At 38.6% G+C, this 25,848-nt stretch overlaps 1 protein-coding gene across 3 annotated transcripts in view; it reads right to left on the bottom strand.

The window, feature by feature from the left end:
- Window positions 1–9,316: 9,316 nt before the first annotated feature.
- Ubn2 (ubinuclein 2) overlaps window positions 9,317–25,848 on the bottom strand; it is an 88,928-nt gene continuing 72,396 nt past the window's right edge. For all 3 annotated transcript variants that reach the window (XM_047560459.1, XM_047560457.1, XM_047560460.1), the window contains 3 exons: window positions 23,999–24,230; window positions 23,496–23,585; window positions 9,317–19,527 (listed from right to left, as the gene is read on the bottom strand). In XM_047560459.1, coding sequence (XP_047416415.1) covers window positions 19,478–19,527; window positions 23,496–23,585; window positions 23,999–24,230 — 372 coding nt within the window. In that variant the 3' untranslated portion in view covers window positions 9,317–19,477. The remainder of the gene's footprint in view (window positions 19,528–23,495; window positions 23,586–23,998; window positions 24,231–25,848) is intronic.

The raw sequence follows: 25,848 nt of genomic DNA on the forward strand, positions 1-25,848 counted from the left end.
CTCAAGCATAACTGAGGCCCGGACCTCTACCCTGCCCCTTTGCAAGAGACATCAGCAGTTAAGAAAACTGATAAACGCAGGGAAAAACAAGCATACAGGTTAAAATAATCAGATATTTTAAGAGTATAATCACAATAAGAGACAATAAGCTGAACAAACTCTACTAGACAAACCATAATGGAACAAGACAGATTAAGACTCTAAAATAAGCACATAAAATCTTCAGAGAGATAAGAGGATAATAACAAGGAGCAGGCAGTTATATAGGACCAAAGGAAAACAACAGACATTATCAGATATGGAAAATGAAAAAAACCCAAACAGTGGGGCCTGAGAAAAGGGAGTGAAAAAGGAAGCCATACACTGATAGCTTTCCCAGTGCCTTCTTTCCCAGTGACAGTACAATGGGACCCTGAAGGGAAGGAGATAAACACTGATGCTGACCCCAGACCCTCCATTCTTTTCCAAGTAAAAATATTGCGCAGTAAAAACAAATTTTAAAATTCTCACAAACCTGTTTCCTGAGTGCCCAAACTGATATGCTCACTAGACCACCCCTCAAAATAACCTATCTAAACTCAGTCCCTTTCCTTGTTCAGTGGCTCATTTTCCACCAGGAAAGTGGGTCCACCGATCCATTTCATCCTGGTATCCCCTGTTCCTGTGTGGAACTTCATTCCTGAATAAGCAGCTGAGATGATTCATGAGGTCTGCATCCTACCCGGTCTTTTTGTGCTAACAGGTATGACAGAAAGGGTAGCTGACCAAACTCAATAGAGTGGATATAAACAAGAATGGCTGTATTGCTAAAAAATTAATTATAATTTAAATGTGTTGAGGGAATTTCCTCAGAAAGTATTGGGAAATAATGAGATAGAAAATACTAAGGAACTGGGCATGGTGGCACATGTCTGTAATCCCAGTAACTTAGCAAGACCCTCAGCAACTTAGTGAGAACCAATCTCAAGAAGAAAAAACAAACATAAAAAATATAGAGAATAGTAGTATCAATATATTAGTTCTGGAAAGAGAAAATGAATGTAGGAAAAGAGCATTTTAAAAAAATCATAAGTGAGAAAGTTTAAAAATTCAAGACAAAAAGGACTCCACTTCAAAGGTTTCATGGAGAAACCAAAGGAATAGACAAGAAAAAAACCTAAACTTCGACACATTAAAGTGAAATTTAAGAACATCAAAGACAAAAGAATAAGAATTAGATTGGCACTAGTTTCCCCAACAGAGACACTGGAGACAAAAAAATGCAATTAAGCTATATTTCTAAGTGACAAAGGAAAAAACAATTACATCCAGCTAAAACATTATTTAAAATAGTGAGGAAGAGAAGATGAAACTTTCAGACATACAAGGCCTTAGAAAGTTCACAGCACAAAAGACCTCTCTGGAAACTCCTGGAATAAGTTATAATAATAAATTAATAAATTTATATTAATAAATTAATAACATACTATTAATGTAAGTATGTTATACTTAATAGAGTAAGTACCTAATAAGTACATGGAAAGACATTTAACACTACTAGTTAATAAGGAAATGTGTGTCAAGAGAATGAGAAACCACTTTTTTTTTTTCATTTTAAAAATGAAAAATAAGTGCTGGTGAGGATGTGGAGAAATCGGAACTCTTACACATTGCTGTAGCAATGTGAAACAGTTCGGTTTCAGTTATGTGGGAAAAAACTTCGGTGGTTCTTTCCTTAAAAAAAATAAACATAGTTACCATAAGACCCCAGTAAGTTCACTTCTAGTTATATACAAGATAATTAAAACATACCTCCACACAAAAGCTTATATACAAATGTTAATAAGCATTATTCATAAGAACCAAAAGTGGAAACAGGCTAGGTGTCTACGGACCGAGGAACTGGTAACTAAATACATTGGCATATTATTTGGGAGATAGATATCTGACTATAAAATTTAATATTAGGACAAACATATCAAAGAAAAATGAGGGACATTATATAATAAAAAGAATATTATATCAAAAAGATACAACTGTATTGAACATATATGTACCCAATAACATTCACAGTTCTTAGAAAAATTAATGAATAGGAATGGGAAGTTTGAATAATAAGAAAAAGAGGAAAAAGGCATTCACAGACAAAACAGAGTGGGAAAACCAGGAAACAAACACAGAGACAGGAGACAGTAAGAATAAAAAATGAATACATTGCTAAGAAATTTTCTGCAAGTGTTGAAAGGTGCTATGGGAAAAGCACTTGAACTAATTCAGCTCTTGCATATGACCAACATTCTCAAACAAGGAATAGAACTTTAATTTCATAAAAACTATATAACCAGAAACCTAGAGTAGCCAGGCAGAGTGGCGCAACACCTGTGATCCCAGCAACTTGGGAGGCTGGGCGGGAGGGCTGCAAGTTTGAGGACAGCTTGAGCAATTTAGTGAGAACCTGTCTCAAAATAAGCAATAAATAAATAGAAAGGGCTGGCAATGTAGCTCAGTGGTAGAGTACCCTTGGGTTCAATCCCCAGTTCTGAGGGGGAGAATCTAGAATAAACCCATACTTAACAGAGAAACATAAATAAGAATAGATTTAATGTTCCCATTAAGGAAGAAAGGTATCATTTTTGCCACCACCGTCTATCCTACTATTAAAGAATGAGTCTAGTGGTCTAAGACAAAGAATAAAAAGTGAAAGAATTAGGAGAGGAGATAAAGCTGTCATTTTGGGTAGATCTGATCATCCCCATTGAAAAGTTAATGAAATAATCAGAGGAGTTATCAGACTAAGAAAGTTTAGTAAAAATACTGGATGGAAAATCAACTTTTGAGAATCAACAGCAGGACTGGGCTGGGGCTGGGCTGGGGCTGGGGCTGAGTGGCAGAGTGCTAGCATGCGTGAGGCAGGAGGTTCGATCCTCAGCACCACATAAAAATAAATAAATAAAATAATAAAGAATAAAAGTCCATCGACAACTAAGAAAATATTGCCCAGGTTGCGGGGGCGTGGGGGTGGGAGAATCAACAGCAGCCAGGTGCAATGGAGCACACCTATAATCCCAGCAACTCAGGAGGCTGACCTCACATTTGAGGCCAGTTTCAGCAATTTAGTGAAGCCCTAAGCAACTTAATGAGACTCTGTCTCAAAATAAAAACTAGAAAGGGCTGAGAATGTAGCTCAGTGGTAAACTTCCCCTAGGTTCAATCCCCAGGAACTCCCTCCTCCCCCCAGAAAAAGAATCACTAGCAAAGCCAGGTGCAATTGCAGTGGTACACATCTGTGATCCAATGATGTGGGAGTCTGAGGCAAGAGGATCGCAAATTCAAGGCCAGCCTCAGCAATTTAGTGAGACCCATCTAAATGAATGAATGAATGAACAAATAAATGAGTTGGGGATGTAGCTCAGTGGTAAAGTGTCCTTGGGTTCAATTTCTAGTACCAAAAATGGGTGCTGTGGTGCATGCCAGTAGTCTGAGGTATTCAGGAAGATGAGGCAGGAGGATCACTTGAACACAGGAATTTGAGGCCAGCCTAAGCAACATAGTGAGACCTAGGACCCCATTTCTTTTTCATTTTGATACACAGGATTGAACCCAGGAAGACTTTATCACTGAGCTACATCCCTAACCTTTTACTTTTTCTTTTGAAACAGGGTCTCCCTAAGTTGCTTGAGGGTGGCCTCAAACTTGTGATCCTCCTGTTTCAGCATCCAGAGTTGCTGGGATGGCAGGCATGTGAGCACCTCCATTTCAAAGAAAAAGAATCAAGAGCAAGATGGGCACTCCTATAGTCTCAGCAATTCGGGAGGCTGAGGCAGGAGAATCACAAGTCTGAAGCCAGCCTCAGCAACTTAGCAAGACCTTAGCAACTTAGTGAGACCCTATCTCAAAATGTAGCTCAGTGGTACAGTATCTCTGTAATCCAGAGTAGCTGGGATTATAGGTGTGCACCACCAAACCCGGTTTTGGCTGGATTTTTAAAGAGAACTTAACATTTTTATTCTACAATTTATATAGGAGAATAAAATTCACAATTATCTGAGTCAAGCGAGAAGGGTAAAGAGGGAGACTCTCTTTTCTGAATATTAAGGCATACTATAAATCCACAGTAATGACAGAGTACAATACTGGTGCAGAAATGAAAAGCACAACAGAACAAAACAGACCTCAGAAACAGACACTTTCCTATCTAAGAACAGGACAGGCAGCCAGGTGTGGTGGTGCACACCTGTAATCCCGGCAGCTGGGAGGAGGAGGGAGCTGGGAGGAGGGAGCTGAAGCAGGAGGATTGCAATTTTAAAGCCAACCTCAGCAACTTAGCAAGGCCTGTCTCAAAAAAAAAAAAAAGGGCTGGGGATGTGGCTTAGTGGTTCAGCCCTCTTGGGTTCAATCCCTTGTACCAAAACCCAAACCAAACCAAACCAAACAAAAAAACCCTGACATGTGACAAAAATGGTACCACAACACACATTTATGGGAGAGGATTTACTAGATGGTGTTTGGGAGTTGCCCAAATAACAGAAGGAAAATAAAGCTGCACCTCTACATTACACGATATATCAAGCTGGAAACAGATGGATTAGAAGTGAAAAGTTGAAAGATGAACTGTAAAGCTAATAGAAGAAAACAGAAGGAAATCCGGGGCCCAGGAATAGGCGAGTATTTTATTAACAACCCCCCAAAACACAAACATAAGACAAAATACAGTCAATTTGACTATTAAGAAAGAGAGTGCCACAGACACAGTTAAGAGGTCACAGACTAAAGTATCTGACACATCTGAAGTGCACAGATTAATATCTATAAGAAAAAGAGGGAAAATGCAATTGAACAATAGCAAAGGGAACAAGCAAGCAATTCACAGAGAGGAAGACGAGCCACAGCCTTGTTTGTTCCACCCTCAGGGGAACAGAAATTTAAAATGTGGTTGCTGCATACTAGGAAGTCCTCTGCAGCAAGAAGCAGCCACACTCAAGACGTACACGTATCAACATGGATGAATTCAAGGCAGTGAAAAAAGTAGTGAAGCAGGAAAGTTACAGCAGGGTCATTGTATAAGCTTTTACATACACAAAATAACCCTGCTTAATTTGAAAGGATGTATACATAACAGAAATCACATACCAAAGAAGTAAGAGTGCTGGGCGTGGCGGTGCACACCTGTAATCCAGCAATTTGGGAGGCTGAGGCAAGATTATAAGTAAGTTCACAGCCAGCCTCCACAATTTAGGGGGACCCTGTCTCAAAAAATAAAAAGAGTCACAGGGGATGGTGGGGCACGCCTGTAAACCCAGTGGCTCAGGAGACTGAGGCAGGAGGATCGCAAGTTCAAAACCTGTCTCAGCAAAAGCAAGGCACTAAGCAACTCAGTGAGCCCAGTACTCTAAATAAAATACAAAATAGGGCTTGGGATGTGGCTCAGTGGTTGGGTGCCCCTGAGTTCAATCCCTGGTTCCCACCCCACAGTCCGCAAAAAAAGGGGCTGCAGATTTGGCTCTTTGGATCAGGACCCCTGGGTTCAATCCGTAGTACAAAAAAAAAAAAAAAAAAAAAAAAGGGTGTGTGTGTGTACTAGGGATGTAGCTCAGTGGCAGAGTGCCCCAGAGTTCAATTCACAGTACCTCACCCCCAAAAAAGAAAAGATAAGAGTGGGTGCCTATGGGATGGAGCAGTGTGGGGACTAAGGAAGAATGGGGAAGCCTGATATATCATAAAGTGAGGGAATGAGCTTTTGTACTGACAACATGCTATATATGAATCAGGGCATATGATTTTTTATTGTAGTACTGAGGATTTAACACAGGGGACTTTACTACTGAGCTACATCAATAAACACCTCTGCCTTTTTTTTTTTTAATTTGAGACAGTCTTGTCAAGTTTCTGAGGCTGGCCTCCAACTTGGGATCCTCCTGCCTTAGCCTCCTGTAACTAGGATCACACACATGCATCTGGCAAGTCATGTAATTAATGCATTGCTTTGCATTTGAGGTACAATAAAGTAAAACTAAATTATGTGCAACACATGCTCACATATAGTTTGTAACTGCAGAAGCCATTTGCCTGTGATGGAGAACCTGAGGCCATCAGGGGGCCACCTGTGGAGTCTGCCTGACAGTTTGAATGGCAGATGGGGACAGAGAGCTGGATCTCAGAGACATGGAATCACTGGATAATGCTCCACCTATACCAGGGTTAATTCAAAGATTATGTAGTTATGTGAATCAAGATACTGTTTACTTTTTTTTAATTATTTTTTATTTTTACAGACACATCTTGATTCACTGTACACAAATGGGGTACAACTTTTCATTTCTATGGTTGTACACAATGTAGATTCACACCATTCAGGTACTCATATATATACTGTCTGTTTCATTCTACTGTCTGTTTACTTCAAAAAAAATTTTTTGGCAGTGCTGGGGATGGAACCCAGGAACTCAAGTAAGCTGGGCTCATGTTCTACCCTGAGCCACACCCCAGTCAATTCTCTTTTATTTTTTTGGTACCAGGGGTGCTTTGCCACTAAGTCATTTCCCCAGACCCTCACACCTCTGCTTTTTTTTTTTTTTTCTTTCTTTTTTTAACTTTGAGATAGGGTCTCCCTGAGTTGCTTAGGGCCTCGCTAAATTGCTGAGGCTGGCTTTGAACTTGCAATCCTCCTGCCTCAGCCTCCTGAGTTGCTGGGATCACAGGCATGCGCCATCCCACCTGGCTTCCCTTTACTTTTTAAACTAGGGGTTTCTCACACCTGGAATGAAAGAACTTTAGCTGACTTTTATCTTTGCCTGTATGTTAAACAGTAACTATGTCAGATTTTTAAAAACACCGAGGCTTTACATCTGTATTTTGGAAAAGTAAGAGAGCAAGAGGAAGCATGAGTTTCAAAAGCATAAAGACCAAGGATCCCAGTAGCCTCCATGGCTCTTCTACGTGCTAGGCACATGCTAGGCGCTTTGTGGATCTTGTCTCTAATTCAAACACGCCTGCCAGGCCTCCATCACCCTGTGGATGAGGAAACAGGCCAGAGGAGCTCAGCATCTTGTCTACAGTGGCCCAGCTGTGTAGAGGGGCCAGGGAAGCCATGTCTGTCTAACGCCAACTTCTCCTGCTTTAAGTCTTGTCACCCTACTCGAAAAGAGGGTGGGGAAACGCTGAGGGGACATACATGGGGACACAGAAGAGGTAAATGCACAGGAAGAGAGAAAGACAAGTCACATCAAGGCACATGTTAATGAGGCACAGTCTGTCTGAGGTAAGGACACTCGTCACCTGTCAGAGGCTGTCACTTGTCCTTTGAAAAACACACGGTCTCGCAACATGACCCAACCCTTGGTGTACCCAGAATTTGCTCTTCTGCGTCCATTTCCAATTTTCAAAGTTCTTTTAAACAAAAGATTTATCTTCTCATTTCTCAAGGCCTTTTATGTACAGGAAACAAGGTCATCATTTCAGACACTCACTGACTTTCAGATCTAGAGTGTGAGATTACTTTCCACCCCAAAATAAAGTTCTGATGATCCATTTGCTAAACATGCAGACTGCAAATATATAAAAGAGCCTGTGATGTTTCATGTGATAGTAATCTGATTGCCACTGATAAGAAATATCATAACTCTGGATTTCTATGCAACTGTAAAAAGAATAAGGCAGACTGTTATGGATTGATGTGGAATAATTTCCAAGGTAACAGAAAAAATGCTTCAGTACAGTAGGTATGTGTGCTAAATTCAGGATCAAAAGTCACATCCATACTTCTGCTTATACCTGGAGAAACTGGTGGCAGCAGTTGCTCTGGGGAAGGAAAATGGGCACTCAGTGTACATCCAATTTATTACTATTTTTAGTATTTGTATTTTTTTCACCCACTGCAAGGGTAATCCCTTCAAAAACATTTTTACTTTAAATCAAACTATCCATTGTGTGTTTCCTTCAAAGCAAATCCATTTTTGAGATCTAGCAGTGTATGAGTGGAAGAAACATATTCTTATCTTTTCCCTTCTTCCAGTAGTGAAATGGGAAGAACCTCCTTCCCATTTCTTTCTCTTCAACCAAGTTCATGTATTGTAGTTCATTTTTTTTTTTTTTTTTTTGGTACCAGGGATTGAACCCAGGGGTGCTTAACCACTGAGCCACATCCCCAGCCCTTTTTAGTTTTTAGTTTTGAGACAGGTCTTGCTAATTTGCTGAGGGCCTTGCTAAATTGCTAAGGCTGACTTTGATCTTGAGATCCCCCTGCCTCAACCTCCCAAGCCACTGGGATCACAGGTATGAATCGCTGTACCCAGCCAGTTTTTCTTAAAGAAAAACAAATCAAAAGACCCCAACTTACTTATATTATCCACGTTCATTGAAAATACATCCAAGTAAATGGAAAAATAAACACACCATCACTCTATTTTGGAGTGTCTGTTCAGTTATGTAGTTTTCTACACATATGTACTTATACTTAACTGCTCTTTCATATAACATATGGATATCTCGATCACTTTTTAATTTTTTAGTGTTAACTTTATTGATGTAATTGATCAGCATTGTGATGTGCACAAACCTTTGACAAACCTGTTTCCCCTAGAATAAGTCTGTAAGGACAAAGTCTGTTAAATCTAGCTTCCACCTCCATCTAGAGATGCTTCTCCACACACCCATTTAACTGGTCACGTGTTCCTATGCCAAAGCTCCAATCTGAGATGATTTTGTCCCTTTGGAGAAGAGTAAAGTGAGCCTCCCGAATAGTTGGGATTACAGTGTGTGGCACTGCACCTGGCTCTACCTAGACTTCTAAGATCGAATTCTTCCCCTTTTATCTTAATGTCGCTTTTCTTAGAAGTTCTATACAAATAAGGCTTTAAAAGATGATTACTTCTGTGGCTGTTTCCCCTAAGAACAATTCAAAGCCTGACTCTGGTAGCATCGACTCACAAGCACTCACCCTATTACCCAAAGGAACCTGCATTCAAAGACACCCACCATTGCCCTCCTCTCCTCATTCACATATACCCCTCGCATCGGACTGGGCTCCCAGCTTCTTCCTGACGTTGACGCACCCCATCTGCTTGGAGACCTGCCTCAGGCACCATCTACCATACTACAGCTTCTCCCGGGCCTGGAACTTGAACGTGATGTGGCAGTGGACCACACTTGTGCGACACACACGGATCATCTTTTAGTTTGTCAAGTGATTGCAACTGTGAATATGCTGAGGGTGGGGACCATGTCCTTCACATCTGTACCCCAGAGTGCCTCGCACAGTGTGACACGACAACGTTCAACCACTGCTGAAAGAATGTAGTATTAAAATTCAAGTTAACCAATAACACGACAGACACAAGAGTAATATGTACATTCCTTTTTATTTAATACAACAAACACGTAACACATACAAAAAGAAAAAAACCCACACTCATGTAAAAGGCCCTGTCACAAAGGATAGACAGGCAACGTCTACACTGAATCAAATAAGGCTCTTGCTTCAAAACAGGGGTTTGCTAGCTATACCTGGAATATGAGCAAGGCTGTTGCAAAAAAATAAAATAAAATAAAATAAAATAAAAATAAACAAAAATCCCTGCACTGAAGGAGTATATCCATGGGTTAATTTACTAAATTCACAGATCCGTATTTAGGAATGTTTTTGCTCTTTCACAGATCCAAAATTCACCTGGGTTTTATGAAATGTGCGAATTATTTTGGTTAAAGAAATTTACCTGCCCTTCTTTTTTCTTAGGAAAGAGTGACAAGAGCTCCCTAAAAACCGGAGAGCAGCAGACTCTGGAACGCTTCACCATTAGCGTCCAAAGGGCATGGGGAACTGAGAGTGCAAAGGCGAGATGGCAGTGGGAACAATAATTTATCACTAAGTCATTTCCTGGTAGCTAGCATTTAATCAACCACCGGCAAAGACAGAATGGAAATACCTCGGCTCAGTGCAGGGTCAGTAGCAGCAGTTTGTCCATATTCCTGCTCCGAGCTGAGCCAGAAATTAACAAGCACCAGTTCGTCTCAAAAGAGCCTTATACAAACACACACACACACATACCCACACCCATTCACGTATCATCACCACCCCCTTTTATTTAAATTTATTATTTTTTTACTAAAATAATACAAAAAAGGGAGACAGGTATATTTACAAAAATCCATGGCTGGTACAGTACATAATTTTTAAGACACACTAAATGCTACAATCTTTCAGGTCCTGAGATTATTACAAATATCAACTCAAAGCTTGTGTTCAGGTCCAGTTTTTAAAGGAGGAAAAAAAATCCCAAGATATTAAGTCACACACTTATTTGAAATACAGCATATCCCTTCAAGTGAGCAAAAACGCGCCTCCCACCAGCAGGTGCGACACGGAAGGCCGCGCCCTTCCCCTATAGGACCGGCTCTTGCGACTGCTTCTGAAACACCGTGGCATCTGTTAAGTGTGAAGGTGGCTAAAGAAGGACCATTTAACTGAAGGAAAGCCCCTCTGTTGAGTGGACATTTACTGTATAAATAAGTTCTATTTTTTCCTTCTGCTACAAACAAAAGTCTTTCCCTTATCAAAATTCATACTGTAAGAATTGGAAATATGTGCTTGCTCAGACTAAAAAATCAGACTCATGATTTCTAATCAATCATAGCAAATAGGTCTGCAGTTCCATACTAATTTTTACAACCTCAAATAGATCTTCTTGCTCATAATTAAAGAGAGAAAACACTCATCACTTAGTTACCTTGGTAAACTTTAATATATTATTTGGGGCATAAAATTTGCAACCAGCCAGAGATTTATTTTCCTCTTCTTTAAAGTTTGACAGTGTTTAGCAAGTGACATGGGAGAGCCTCAGATTTACATACTTTCTTCAAAGAACAATTTTCTATTTCTGATACTTTATAATTTTTCCATGGCAGTTGGCAAAAGGACAGTTCAAAGCTTGGATCTTTTCTCTGGAGGCTAGCCATGGATCAGAGGCAATTATTTGTAGACTAAGAACCAACCTATACTGGTGGAAGGCCCCCTGATCACCTGAAGGTGTCAGAAGGTGTATGTAACTCATTATGTAGGCAGAGACAAGACAAAACCAAAAACAGAACAAACAAAAACCCGACCAAGGTTGGCCAAATTTTCCAACTAACTATATAAAACAGCAACATCTTTGTCAACTTAGAATAACTGCTTTTCCTTTTGATGTGCTAAGCAAAATTGAGGAAATCCTTGGTAATTTTGTAGGTAAGGGAAAGAAAACCCAATTTTTCAGAAAGAGGGCACACTACTCCTAAACTGCAGAGATCAGCCAAAAAGGAGGAAAGTTTATGAATGTAAGCACAGAAAACAGGATAGCTAAGGTCTGATGATTTAAGGACAGGTTGTCAGACAGAAAAACATGTCAACCGGCTGGTCTTGGTTGCTGCTAATTCCTAAATGTGCTCTGTAATTAGAAGTATTGCCAAGTCATTGTATTTCCAAATCTATATGTCAATCAGGCTTCTACTAGTGCTCTATTATAAAATACCTAAAAACCAGATTTAAGACAGAATTCTATTACTAATAGCAAATAGGAGGAAATACTGTATACAGAGTTTTCTGAGGAACATAAAATTGGTACTAACAGCCTGCTTGACTCAGATTTTACAAAGTAGATTAGTTCTACGGCAAGTATGAAGACAAGCCAGTTAGACCATTAGAAAAACAAGAGCCCCTGGAAAAGGTCTGCAATAACCGTGAAAGTTACTAGCAGGAAGCCACAAAATATACTATTACCACATTACATAGTCACAAAATCTTTTTTTTTTTTTTTTTTTTTTGTGGTGCTGGGGATCCAACTCAGTCTTGCACATGCTAGGCATGCACTATACCACTGAGCTGTAACTTCAGCCCACGAAATTTATTATTTTAATTCAAAGGAGATAAAAATTCTAGTCATCAAGTCCTGGACACAAAGACCCTTAATGATATGACCGAAACTTAAAAAACCATTCTTGATCTGTCTGGATAACAGTTTGAAAAAGTGTCCAGAGTTTAGGTACTAACTGACTATAAAATGGAAACATGGAGGAAAGACTGAGAAGTAGAAATACTACATTATGAGGAAATTAAACAAAAACCACAAATAGCCAGTTTCAAGCAAATGGTTCTTATGTAGTAAGTGAGGGAAATGGATGTTATGGAAAGGCATTCTCACTAAACTTCTAGGGAGTCTGCCTGCACCCTCTGCAGGGATGTCAACAGTTGCTTGCATTGTAGGTGTTACAGGTCAACGAGGACATAGGACACAGCACCACAGTGAGAGAAAAGATGATGTGAGGAAAGTTTGACCTTTCCTTCCCAGACTCCTAACAACACGCCACTGGAGCTGTGGTGGAGCTACTGGTTGATGAGATGGCTAATTTAAGAACTCACAGCAAAGGACAGAAGAACAAAAGGGTAAAGGAAATGAAGAAAGAATAATTCCACATATTCAAAGCTATTTTTAATTGGAGTCTGATCACCTGTTCAGCTCTATAAACCTGAACACTGTATCACAGAATCCACACACTCCAGAATGGAACACTGGGACAATTTCATCCTAACAAACCAGACATTCCACAACACTAACTACACTTCCGCACCAGTGAAAGGGTCTGTAGTTAGCATTTGAATATTAAGTTCACATTTTAGGATAAACACACAAAATATGTCTATTTTATATTTCTGTTAGTTTTCCCTGGAGGAACAAACACACATTCAATGAAACCCTTATGTCTTAGTTCTTTGGGTAGAAGTCTTAACATCTGTTATTTGAAGAATGGAGTAGGGAAATGTGAAAAATAAAGAGTAGGGTTATCTGCATAGTCCATATTTAGAGGCTACTAACTAAGGCCTTATCTGGAAAAAGCAACAGAAGTAAAAAATGTGATTCAGAACAAAACCAAATCGTATCACTAGACATTAATGGGGTCTTGGCTGATTCTGGAATTAACCAGATGCTTCATCTGCGTGGGCCTGGTGCTCTCTCCTATCTCCCTTGAGCTGGAGCTGTTCCTCGCCCCCCTGCATTCTCTTTCCTGACCCTGAATATATGCTACACTTTAAATTCACACACATCCTAACATTTAGCCCTAACCCAAAATGCAGCATCCATTTTTCTTCCTGTTGTTTTAAATGACAAAAGGAAAATTTTATGTTATTACTAGTACACAGGGACGGAAAGTGGGATGAAATGATCTTCATTTCCAACTGGAGTTGGGGAGGCCATGTTTCCTTCTCCCCTGACCATCCCCGCCCATGACCCAGCTGGGAAGCAAATCCTGCCTTCCCCGTCCCATTTTCCTACAACCTGAGCAGCTGATGGCTCCAACCCTGTGTAGGCTGGAGAAGCCTGAACCACAAAGGTAGAACTGGCTGAAAATGTATGTCGCTGGCTACGTATGTGTAGTGCCTGCCCTTTCAGTGCAGAGTTGGATAAACCTACAGTTGTAGGAATTGCATGTTGTCTCTGATTTACAAGCATAAGGAGACTCCCCTTCATTCTCAGAAAGTCAAAACTTGGTTATCCATCACCAAACAAGTAATATAAGGAAATTAGATTGAGAAGATGGAAAAGTTAGGCAGATAAAACTTTCATCCAAACTTAACTTTAGCTCCATAAAGACCTTTGCAGGGGCTGGGGAGATAGCTCAGTCAGTAGAGTGCTTGCCTTGCAAGCACAAGGCCCTGGGTTCGATCCTCAGCACCCAAAAAACAAAACAAAACAAAACAAAAAAACAACAAAAAAAAACTTTGCAAAAATCACATAAGCAATAACACCATAAAAAGCTTAAAAAAAAAAAAACCCTACTTATATTTAAGAAATTTAGTGTCATCATTTCGTTAATCTGAAACTAATCATTTTTTTTTCCTGGCCACAAATATATTATGCTTGAATAGCAAATATGTATCTAAATTAGAGTTCCAGGGATATTTTTTAAAACTTAAAAATCATAGGGTGCTCACTATACCCATCGTAAGGAAATCGTTTTTCGGCCTCTGCAAGATGATAATAGTATTTTTAATTATATAGGACATTTTAGAAAAACTTAAAATATTTTTGAAAGAGTAAAGTCTCTGATATCCCTGGGAGGTAGGTGAATATTATTATACCCAATTGTTTCATGGGTAATCTGAGGCACAAAGGTTAAATGATGTCCCCGTCGACATAGTAATTTAGGAATTAACACTCACTACTGAACTCCGGCTGCCTGACAATAGTTTTACTACCAGAAGCCTCTGCTTTCTCTTTTCAGCCACCAGTCTCCCTCTTCTCAATTAAAATTTCACTTAAAAGGGGGAATTTATTAGATTATTGTACTGTTTTTGAGGATTAGTTCAATTTAGTCTCCCTTAACATGTCACATCTATATATTTTTCACAAGAAACAGATGAATCTTAGATACTGAAAATTAGATTATTTTGCTCAAGGGAGAAACCTAAACGACCAGAAGATCAGACAGAGCCAAATGTAGTTATCTGACTAAAAAAATAGACTGAAGAGCGCTCAAGAAGGCTATAGATTATATGAGTGTTGTCCTCAGTATCTGAAGTCTTTCTACTTCTATGTTTATTAGTTATAATAAATATGTAGCTATGATTTCTTAAAAAAATCAGTTTTCCAGAAGAAAATATGATACATTTCCAATGTTGACACAGTTGCTAACTTCCTTCCAGATGCATTCCGAGAGCACCTGCGGTTCTCCTCCAGCCCTCCAGGTCTGAGCCTTGCCTGTCACAGTGCACTCACCAACACGACCCACAAGATACTCTGCTCATTCCAGCACTTTCTCCTAATTACACATGCCAAGTCTGAACCGCATGGAGCAGTTGGCGACATCCAGGAATAGTCAATGAATCTGCTAAATTTATTTTACTTGTAAAACTATATATTTTTATATATATGTATATATATATCTGTTACATCTACAAACAGATATTCAAAGGGGGAAGACAGCATCTTGTGAAAAGAGAATTTCCCAATCCACCCATTTCGATCAACTCGACTAAAAGTAACAATAAACAAGGCAGAAGTTTTGCAGATGTTGAAAGGGAGTGTTCAGAGAGGGTGCAATGATACAGCAGCCACTAGATTTATCCGTAAGTCTGTACGTATCTTTCAGTATAGCCACAGACACATAAAGAAAAGGAAGAACATTACAGCATGACACAACATTGGCAAGTTTGACATTCTTCCTCCTGAATCCCCTGACTTATCAGTCTGCACTTTAGGAGATCTGAGAACACTTTTGAAAGAGGGGAAAAAAGAAAGAAAAAAAAAAAGGCACTTAACAAAGACAAAGGCCTGAATTGAGCATGTTTTAGAGGAGAAATATAAGCATTTATCAGAGCTAAGAAATTATTTACAGAGTTAAACTTTTCCCTTAAAATTTTATAAAATAAAATTGCATAACATGTTTGTGATCAATCATTTATCTACTACTGCACTTTTCGCCTGCTTCATTTTTTACAAAACTGAAACGACCCCCCCACCAAAGCAAAAATAACAAAAAACAATCATACATGCAAAATAGAAAGTAAAAGTGCCCCTTCTGAGAACATTAGGTCAGCAGAAATCATGGTGCTGAAGCACAGGGAAAGTTCTCAAGTTTGGCCTGATTATAGATTTTTCTCATTCTTCTATTTTCAACTTGAAAAACAAAAACCAACAAATGAAGCAAACAAATTCAAAACTAAATGATAAAAACAATATAGGGACCAGTGTGCTTTTTAATGGTACACTCCTAAAATAAAGTATCCTAATTCTATACATGGGTCAAATTACATGACAAAAATCCTAGAAATAAAGAAGTGTAAATTAAAGTCAACCAAATACAAAGTTCATTTTACAAATGTAGCAGCAAATATGATAGATAACTGGAGTTTGATAGATGATCCCAAAGGACATAAGAGTTCTCAATATCAATGGCAGTTTGAATAACAGTAGAATTTTCATTTCAGAAAATGTCTTGAACCAAGTTGAGGTGGAAAGGGGTATGGGAGAGGGCAACCAGAGGAGAGAGACTAGAGGTGCCTGCCCTTTCCATCCCTGGGTAGTAAACAATTTAGATCTGCTTTGGGAAACAAATATCCTGGGTTAAAAATCAGTTCCAATAACTTGTTTTCAAACAGGTGTCAAACCCACAGTATTCAAACTTGTCTGTGCCCGGTTCTTCCCCTTATGTTGGTGATCCAATAAACCCTATACAGTGTCTATGATACAAAATCATATAATTTGGGCTAACAACATCCATCAAAGGGGTGGTGGGCATAAAAGAATGAACTAGCACAATCCTCTTGATTTTCTCAAGATATCAGGATTTTGTGACTACAGATCAACCTCACTTCTTTTCCCAAAAACCTTTTCTTCAGGTTGTTTTAAAATCCTGTTTTCTAAATCTCTGATCTCAGAAGCATATGAGAAAGAATTATAATTAACTTATACTGGAAATTATTGCTTGCATTTACTTTGGAGGCTCTGAATGAGCTTGACACTTTGCTCCCAAACAGTCTCCAACTGAGGCCCAGCACTCTATCTCTGAGGACAGCTCTGCTGACCGTTATTGCTTGTGAATACTGAGGATTACCTAGTATGTACAGTAACAGCTTATATATCAGTGAAGGCAATTTCAAACATAAGACAGTGGAAATAAACAGTTTAATCTTCCTGAATCAAGAATCCCGCTGAGTGGGATATAATTAAGTGTGCTGATTACTTTTGCATTTGGATGTTGCTAATGCTCTTTAGAAATACACATTGTTCTATAGATACCCTTTCCAATCACTCATCATTTTAAAAAATAACATAATTTGATTTTAAGTGCAAAAATACAGTATGAGTCACAAGTCTCTGTGTTAAAAAATAACCCATTTATATGTTTGTTTTTTAGTAATAAAAACTGTAAAGACAGGTGACCATGAAGCCTGGACACCATTTTCAATGTTATGATCTAGAAAAGAAATAAGTTTGTATTTACATGTAGAAATCTCTGATCATACTTTATGGAGAAAGACAAGGATCTTGACCCATTTGTACAACATAAAAGAGGGATCTTGATTGAAACGGATAAAAATTGATCAGTAAAATGGGGAAGGGGGTTGCTGAGGCTGGGATCCAATATAATTGTCAAGGATTCAAGACTGAATAGAATAGAACATAATCTTTATATCATATTCTCAGAGCCGAAGGCCTTCAAGTATTTGATTGGTTAGTATAAAATGACACAGGATAGAATTAATCCTGATCTTTTCTAATGAAGGCAGAATCTTCAGGATCCTCATATAGCATGATTCAGAACTGGTGGATTTAAGAAATTACAATTATTATTCTTTGACTTATACTAGCAATTTATATGAAGATGCGTGTGTCTATATGCACACACATACACACATGAACACATGTACAGCTATTGGCAGGAAGCGAGGTTAATATGCTCTCTAACTTCTCTCCAGGCAGAGGAAGTGAAGTTCCCTTTGGGAAGGAAAACTCCCATCACCAACCGAGGGAGCATGAGCAAAGGCAAGAGGTCTGCTACACTGGAATAAATCACAAGTTGAGTAAGCTTCCCTAATTAAAAAAACAAATGAGTCTTCATTAAACTTCTTGAATTCAAATCAAACCTCTCTACAACATCCCAGCATCCCTCCAAAATATCTACTGGGATTCATCCATATTTGTTTTATTGGTAAACTAGATTCTGAAGAGTTGAAATATTTTATCAATGATTCTTCTGAAATAATCATTTCTTCTTACTGTAACAAGTTCTTGGAACTAAAGTGTTCAGTTATTTATTAACCCTTCAGCTATGAAGCAAGCCAATGTGACTTTGAAGTCAAAATATAGGCATATAGATCTGAAAAGATCTGTGGTTATTTATTTATAGTCCTGTAGGCTATTTGGGACTTCTGCTTATTAAAGGAAAAAAGGGCCTGGTTAATACTCTTAATTGAAAAAACTTACTGGTATAGGGTAATGGAAACATGAAAAAAAGCTTGCTACCACCAGTTTAGTGCTGATTTTTTTGGTTAGTCTGTCATAAACTGACCAAGGTTACACCATTTAGAGATTACACCATTCTTGGGTATAGTTTGAAAATACTCATAAGTTACAACTCAAGAGATACCAGAATGATGAGGAGGCAAAATAAAAGGTATGCAAAGAGAATTACCCATTTCCCCTTCACATCCTTTGTTGACTATGTAATTTGCATAAGGAAGCTACAGTAACTAAGGAGTCTTCTCTGTAGGCTTACTCGCTATCAACACTGAGAAATATTAGTAAAGCTTTAAAATTCCAAATTTTGAACGATTTCACTACATTGGATAAAGCGAGTAAAACCACACTGTGATTGTTAAAAAGAGAATCCCTTGTACATAAAGAGCCCTATGCAATTCCTCCCCTTAAAAATTAAAAAACAAAATCAAACTATATATGTGCTATTTGGATGACCAGTGAAGAAATACAGGTAGTGCTCACTGCCACCTGTTTGTATCCACAGCCAACAATCACCTGAAGAACCACTAGCTGAAAGAGGAGAAAGGGAAGCTGTGAGGTGGACTTGGGGGAGTTGACAGTTTTATTGGGAGGCCTGCAAGGGTGAAGAGCAGGAAAGCAGCAGCCCTGTGACCAAGATTCCCCATTACTCAAGTGAAACTGAGTCACATTTTAACAGCAAGACTAGAAATAAAAATGAACCAGTCAATACCAGATGCACAAATCACCTGAAGAAAAGAGTTAAGTACCTACTTCTAAATGGAAGATGAAATTGACCCTTTTACAAAAAGGGGACATGTAGGTTTTTGTCTGTTAACAGCAACAGGCTCAATTTCTTGACTTTTAAAAATCTAAATGATTTAGTAATATACATCACTGTGCTAAAATAACTTTCCTGAAGCATCTTCAGTCCACTGATTTACATGGGGAGTTGCTACATACTGGAGAAGATTCAAGTTTGCTCAGGATGTCTGAGGGTACAGTATTTCTTCAGCTAGTGTTTATATCAGACATAGGGTCAGTCAATTGTTTCGTGGCAAATTTGCTAATCGTTCACTTAAACAGGCATGATTACTACTCCTGACAAACTAGCCTAATTCCAGATCTATTGCTTTTATTATGCAATTATGTCTACAAGTGTTCAGATCCAACCCCAGGATGGATGGTGTTTACCCAAATTCTCTCAACTTCCTTCTTCCTCCCCCCGGGGAAAAATAAAATTTATACTTCTGTGGGTTTGACAACTGAGTCTCTTTCAAGTCAGGTAACATGGTAACTTTGTCTTTCTTTAGAAGAGACCAAAGGTCACTAACTTTGCACAAAAGCATTTCTTCCTCCTGCACCTGGCTTTGCTCAAGTAACATTTTCTTTCCTTTGCCTCCTCACCACAGTGCTTGGGACGAGAATGTAAACATCGACAGAAACAGCAGCCCTGTGACCACATAAGGACTTTCCCATCAGGTAGATCCCATCAGCCAGTTAAATGTCTCATCTCTCTGCTTGCTGGGAAGTCACTGAGATTTCCGTGGTAACTTAGTGTCCCCTTTACTTTGGCCTCCATCTGAGAAAAAGAGATGTTAAACTGGTATAGTTTGGCATGTTATAAAAAGCACATAAGAGAAACAGAACAAAAAGACAATTCACTTTAAAATTTTTATGTGGATGACCTCTCTCAAAAGATAACCTTTAATATTTCACATAGTGTAAAGCACTGTAGTGGCTGATTTTGTCCAATGCTGGAGGATTATAGAAGAACAAGATTATTCCCACCTTCTATCACATCTTTTGATTCCTCTGGAAGAGAAGGTGAATTTCACCTCCTTGTAAGTGAAATTAATTTTTTGCTATGATACAGTATTTGATAATTAATTCCCAATTATTATGTAAATGAATGCAGTACATTGGTAGTGGAAAATTCAGCTGTATTTTTGTTTTGGTCCTAACCTAGCAAAAGTCTAGGTTACTGGGAACCTAGTCTGCCACTGGGAACAACGGTTTCTATTTCTACATTGTTTTACTGTTTATGGGGAAAATGTTGATTACTTTATTTAAATCTGAGTTTAATTACCTACAAATGCTGGGAGAGGATAGAAAAAGGGGATACCTGGGCAAGAGTAGGACCCAATGACCCGGAGAGCCAACGGAATATAGAGAAAGTCTCTAACAGGTTAAAGCCTTAGGCAAGGAAAACGAAGGCCCCAAGACAACCCAGGCCTGAGAGAGAAAGACGGGAAGGAAAGCTTTACTTCAGGGAAGAGGCATGAATGGCAGAAACACACAGGCAAAAAGGAACAAATCATTACAGACAGTAACGAAATCTTAAGGCTAGAGAGGCCATAAATGTTACATGGCCAGGTCCACTCATGTGATACATGAATTACTTTGGAAAAACATAAAACCAAAAAACTGCCTCTCTTGAAGAAAAGCTGTTATCAATGAAATACATATCTATTTCAAAAGCTGTATTAACAGAATACTACAAAATGACTTTGGTGATAACACCTAAGTTTTTCTCATTTTTAATAGGCTATATTTACATTTGTAGAGATAAATGGTTTGATCTGTGGTATAATTAAATTCAAAAATGGTACGGTAGGGGTTTTTTTTTTTGGGGGGGGGCAGTATCGGAGATTGAACTCAGGGACCACCGAGCCACATTCCCAGTCCTATTTTGTATTTTATTTAGAGTCAGGGCCTCACTTTTGCTGAAGTTGGCTTTCAACTCCCGATCCTCCTACCTCAGCCTCCCTAGCAGCTGGGATTACAGACGTGGGTCACCACACCCGGCAGTACGGCAGTTCTTAAATGAGATTTTGCCCAAGGAAGTTTTAGATTGAGCAAAGTAAAATACTCAGGAGTTAACTGGACTGATTTTTTTTTTTTCCTCCTGTAATGGGGATTGAACCCAAGGTCTCATTCCATGTGCTAGGCAGGCACTCTACCACTGAGCTACATTCCTAGCCCTTTTTGTTTTATTTTGAGATAGGATCTTGCTAAGTTGCAGAGGCTGGCCTTAAACTTGCAATCCACCTGCCTCAGCAACTTACAGCTGGAATCACAGGAGTATGCCACAGACCCAGCTTTGAACTATGAGATTCTTTACCTGGCCTACCACCTGTTTTTGTAAATAAAATTTGTTGGAACGAACCCCGTCAAACTTGTTTGTTTACATACTGTCCATGGTCGTTTTTGTCCTGTAATGGTAGGGTCGAATAGTGGCAACAGACAACATGTACCTACGAAGTCTGAAGTATTCCTGTTTAGTTCTTTATAGAAAAAGTTTACTGATCTCTTGTTTTAAACAAGAGAATTAACATTAATTGGGCTCTTACTATACACCAAGTTTCATGCTAGAAGCTTTAATCAGTTATTTTTATTACAGTCCTGTAAGAAGTGTATTTAAAACATCTTGTCCTGAGTTTATAAGCAAGAGAAATGATGGTCAAACAAGTTAAGAATCTTGCTCAAATCTGTGGTTCTGGAATTAAAAAAATCCAAGTCTGATTCTCAAGTTCAATTTTTTATAGTAAAAAGTATTTTTAAATGAAAACTTTTAAACTTTTTAACTTCAGTTATTTGGAAACTACAGACAGTCATGTTTTCCTTCTGACTCTGGAGTGGTGGTATTGAGCAGATAATGATTCACGAGGAGTTGAATACTGAGGTCTTCTTGAGTCCTAAGAATCCTAATTCCTCACAGGTGATTATACTTGTGCCAGTTTGCCCCAGGAGCAGGCAGATGGTCTTCATCTGAATCATGACACTAAGCAGCTGTCCACACTCAGGGAGGAACCAGTTCAGTCACAGAGCAGTCCCACTTGTGAATTTAAGCCTTATCCAGTTCAGCAAGATCAGGAGTGCTGCTATTTGTGACTACGTTGTATTGCCCATTTTGTACAAACTGGATGCGGTTAGCAGTGTACCATTGGCCTTATTTATTCATTGATTGATATTTATTTATTTGGTACTGTGGATTGAATCCAGTGATGCTTCACCACTGAGGAACACCGCCAGTCTTTTTTTAAAATTTTTATTTTGAGACAGGGTCTAAGTTGCCAAGGATAGCCTCAAACTTGTGATCCTCCTGCCTCAGTCTCCTATTTCACTGGGATTACAGATGTGTGCCACTGTGACCAGTTATTTTTTATTTTTAACTGATATACAAAAACACAAAAGATATATACATTAATGGGACAGATGGAAGGTTTGATACACATGTACAGTGTAATGCTCAAATCTGGTTTTTAAAAAATGAATTCTTGATAGGGAAAACCCTCAAAATTCTTTCTTCTAGGTTTTTGAAATATACAACATATAATTGTTATCTATGGTCACTAAACTGTACAACAGTACATCAGAGCTTCTTGCTTCCATCTACCTTCCATCTTTTATAGGATTAATGACAACTTGTTGCCGCAAGATTGCTATGGAGCTCCCATTTCTGCACTGCGGTCAATGGGAAACCGGTTCAAAGATAATTTTTAATGCAGTGGCCAAAAAGAAAAGTGAGGCTTTTCTTCATTTCCAAAGTAAAGAGGCAGGTAAGTAATTAATTCTCCTCAAAAGATCTTGAAAATTGGGTGTGGTAACACAAGCCTGTAATCCCAGTAGTTCCAGAGGCTGAGGCAGGAGGATTGAAAGTCGCAAGGCCAGCACAGAAATTTAGCGAGGCCATGAACAACTTAGGGGGAACTTGTCTCAAAATAAAAACATGATAAAGGGCTGGGGGTGTGTCTCAGTGGTTGAACATCCCTTGTATCAAAAAGAAAAAAGAAAAAGAAAAAGAAAAAAAAAAAAAAAGAATCTGGAGGCTGATGTTTTATACACAGGGCCTTCTATCCAACATCAGATTTCAGAGTGGGCTAGTTGGGCAGCAATCAAGTATGCAATGCATAGTGTGGACCACATTAATTTAATGAAAGCTAAGATGCAGGAAAGTTTAATGCTTAAGAATACAAGCTGGCTGAGAGTGTAGTTCAGTGGTAGAGTATGTAGTTTGTATGCATGAGATGCTGGGTTCAACCCTTAACACTATTAAAAAAAGAAAAAAGAAAAGAATATAGGCTTCCTGGGTTTGTATCTCAGATTGCTTACTGGTGAGTTACCTTGGGCAAGTAGCTTATCTCTGATTATTTTCTGATCTGTAAAATGGGGATCATTATCATTCATGGGCTTGTTCTAAAGATTAAATTAGCTAATCATATAAACAGACACAAGACTAAATGGCATTTAGTGAGCTTTTGACAAATATAAACTACTATAATTACTGCATGTGACTTCTGTTAACTATCTTAAGAATCTTCTTAGCTATCACTTCCATATAATAAATACCTTCTAAGCGGCTCTTTTCATAACAAAAGACCTCATTTAGTTATTTTCTTTCTTTTAAAATGAGTTTGTTGCCAATGAGCAGTCATATAAAAATTTTTCCTTTTATCATTCCATTTACATCATTTTTTGAAAAATATAATCTGTATCTATAAACCTATATAAATAATAAAGAGATGAAGAAATAGGCAGTTTTCTTACCATTAAATGTTTGCTGTAAATGTGTAGGCAGAGGTGAGTGGGAAAGTGTTGCTGCATGCTGAGCTCCTGGCTGTAAACCCTTTAGTAAATCTAAGAGGAAAACAGACTTGTCAGTGATCTTTCAACAAAGATTTAAGCCCTCTTAAAAATCAAACCTAAAAATAGTTCAATTTATCTAATGTCATCATAGCCCTGACTTCAAAGGTCTTCTAAAACTAGAGTATATACATTTTTTAGAAGCTTGCATATAGAAATATAGATAGGTATATGCAAAGAACCCAACAAATTTGAATTCCTCTTATAATTTCACTATGACAGAAGTATGATAATAGAAGGTTCATTAGTTCATTTTAAAATTGTAAATAAATCCCAGAGCCCAGTAAGTTGACTTATAGATGAAATCAACTGTATTTCTTTTTTAAAAACCTATACTCTCCCAGAACTCCAACAGGTTCCCTGTTCTCTCACACTAGACAGCCGAGGAAAAGAAAGGCCCCACTTACTCTGAGTGAGGCTATGGTGGAAAGCGGCTGAGGTAGTTCCCGAGGTGGCTGTCACTCCAGCTGTGTCCGTTCCAAAGCCAAGTAGCTCCAAGGGAAACTGGAAGGGCATGGTCACTGGAACAAGGCCACCCAGCATCCCAAAAGGAGTCACATTTTGATTTGTTACAGACAAAGGTGATGTCATGAGAGTCAGAGGTGAGGCATTAGCCAATAATGATGCTCCTGCTGTGGACTGTGCAGAAACCAGGGGTCAAAATAGGTAAGAAATAGAGCAGTCAACCTAAATTGATTTATTGTATTTAATACCCTCATGGATGCAAGACTGTGTCTTGTATCTGTTCTAATAAACTCTGTGAGACAGAAATTAAGATTCAGGTGAAAAATATATTTTAAAGAGCTACCAATATTGGTTTTGAAAATCTGCAAACTGCATTTGGAATTTCTGTATACTCAGCTATTCACCACCTTAGACCCCCTATGAACTGGTCAACAAGGACTCTCCTAATCTAATTTCTACCCTTACGTTTCCACTTCTTCACTTCTGCTCCAGGCCCACAGACATGAATCACTACAAAAATAATTCCATGCAATTTCATATGGAACTCTGAGATGTTCCATCATTTTCCAGCTTGTTACTCTCTCCTGGCACAAGGCCTGCAACTGCTGTTCTGCCACTGCCCTTTCCAGCCCTTAACCTATAGACTTGACTTCTACCACAACACCTTTAAGAGATGCGTCATTTGGATATTCTTTCTCTCCTTTACCTTACCACCCTTCTCCCCATGGCTGGCTGACAACCACCTGACCTGCGCCACAAATTCACCTTGCAGAGCTTCCTATAGGAATCTCTCGAGGTCCACCTTTTCTATGTTTCCTCTGCCTCTGAGAAATTCACTTTAATTCATTTTCACAGTCACAGTTATTCCTGACTTATCTCCAACTCCTATTAAACTTGCTGAACTCACAGCTTCCTTTTCTACATCATCTAGTTACTCCTTACCCTATGAAAGCTGATTTCCACATCACTGCTTTACTGAACTTAAAGATTCCCTACGGTAAAAAAGTAAATTAGTGTTTTCATGCTCTTTCGCCTGATCTTTGAGGCACTGTTTGTGAATAAAGGCATTTAGATCAGACATATGCTAACACTGATGAGCTTTCATTGGGAAATTACTTAAATATACCCCTTAAGCTAATTTAATTCTTTCAGCAATTTTGTATGCAGCAATTTAATGATTTTCCCCATTTTGACTCTTTTCTGTGTATAATTATCAACATATATAAGATACCATCAAGTTTCTGCCACCAAATTTTCTTTTGCAGTCTTATTTTATAAAATATAAACTTCACTAGTCAAAAATTTTACAGTTATAAATGTGGTCAGGAAAATAGAATTCTTTAATTTTTTTTTAGTCAATAATAAATGTTAGCTATTTCAGTTTTATTTTGGATGCTATTTCTAGCAAAAAACCCATACTAATAGTCATGGTTTTATTACATAGTTAACTATAAGGAAAATGTACACAATTTTTCCGTATGTGTATGGCACACTGCATGGATCTGTACACTTTAAAGATAAAACATGGAGAAGTAGTGGTCTTCTACTTTGGTCACTGCACTCACTCTTCAATCTCCTCCCTTCTCTCATCTCCTTTACTAATGCTAACATAACCACAGTTGTGGCCTCTCATGCCAACTCTGATCCTGTGTATATGTGAGTTTAGTGACCAGTCACACTTGTGTATCTGACTCTCACTGACATGATGAGTCCAGACGTGAAATCAGCCCCGCCTTCTGCCTAGCTGTGACCACGTCTCCTCCTTTCCAGCCACTCACACTGGGAACCTTAT

Source organism: Sciurus carolinensis, chromosome 8 (genome assembly GCF_902686445.1).
Source record: "Sciurus carolinensis chromosome 8, mSciCar1.2, whole genome shotgun sequence".
Classification (NCBI taxonomy): domain Eukaryota; kingdom Metazoa; phylum Chordata; class Mammalia; order Rodentia; family Sciuridae; genus Sciurus; species Sciurus carolinensis.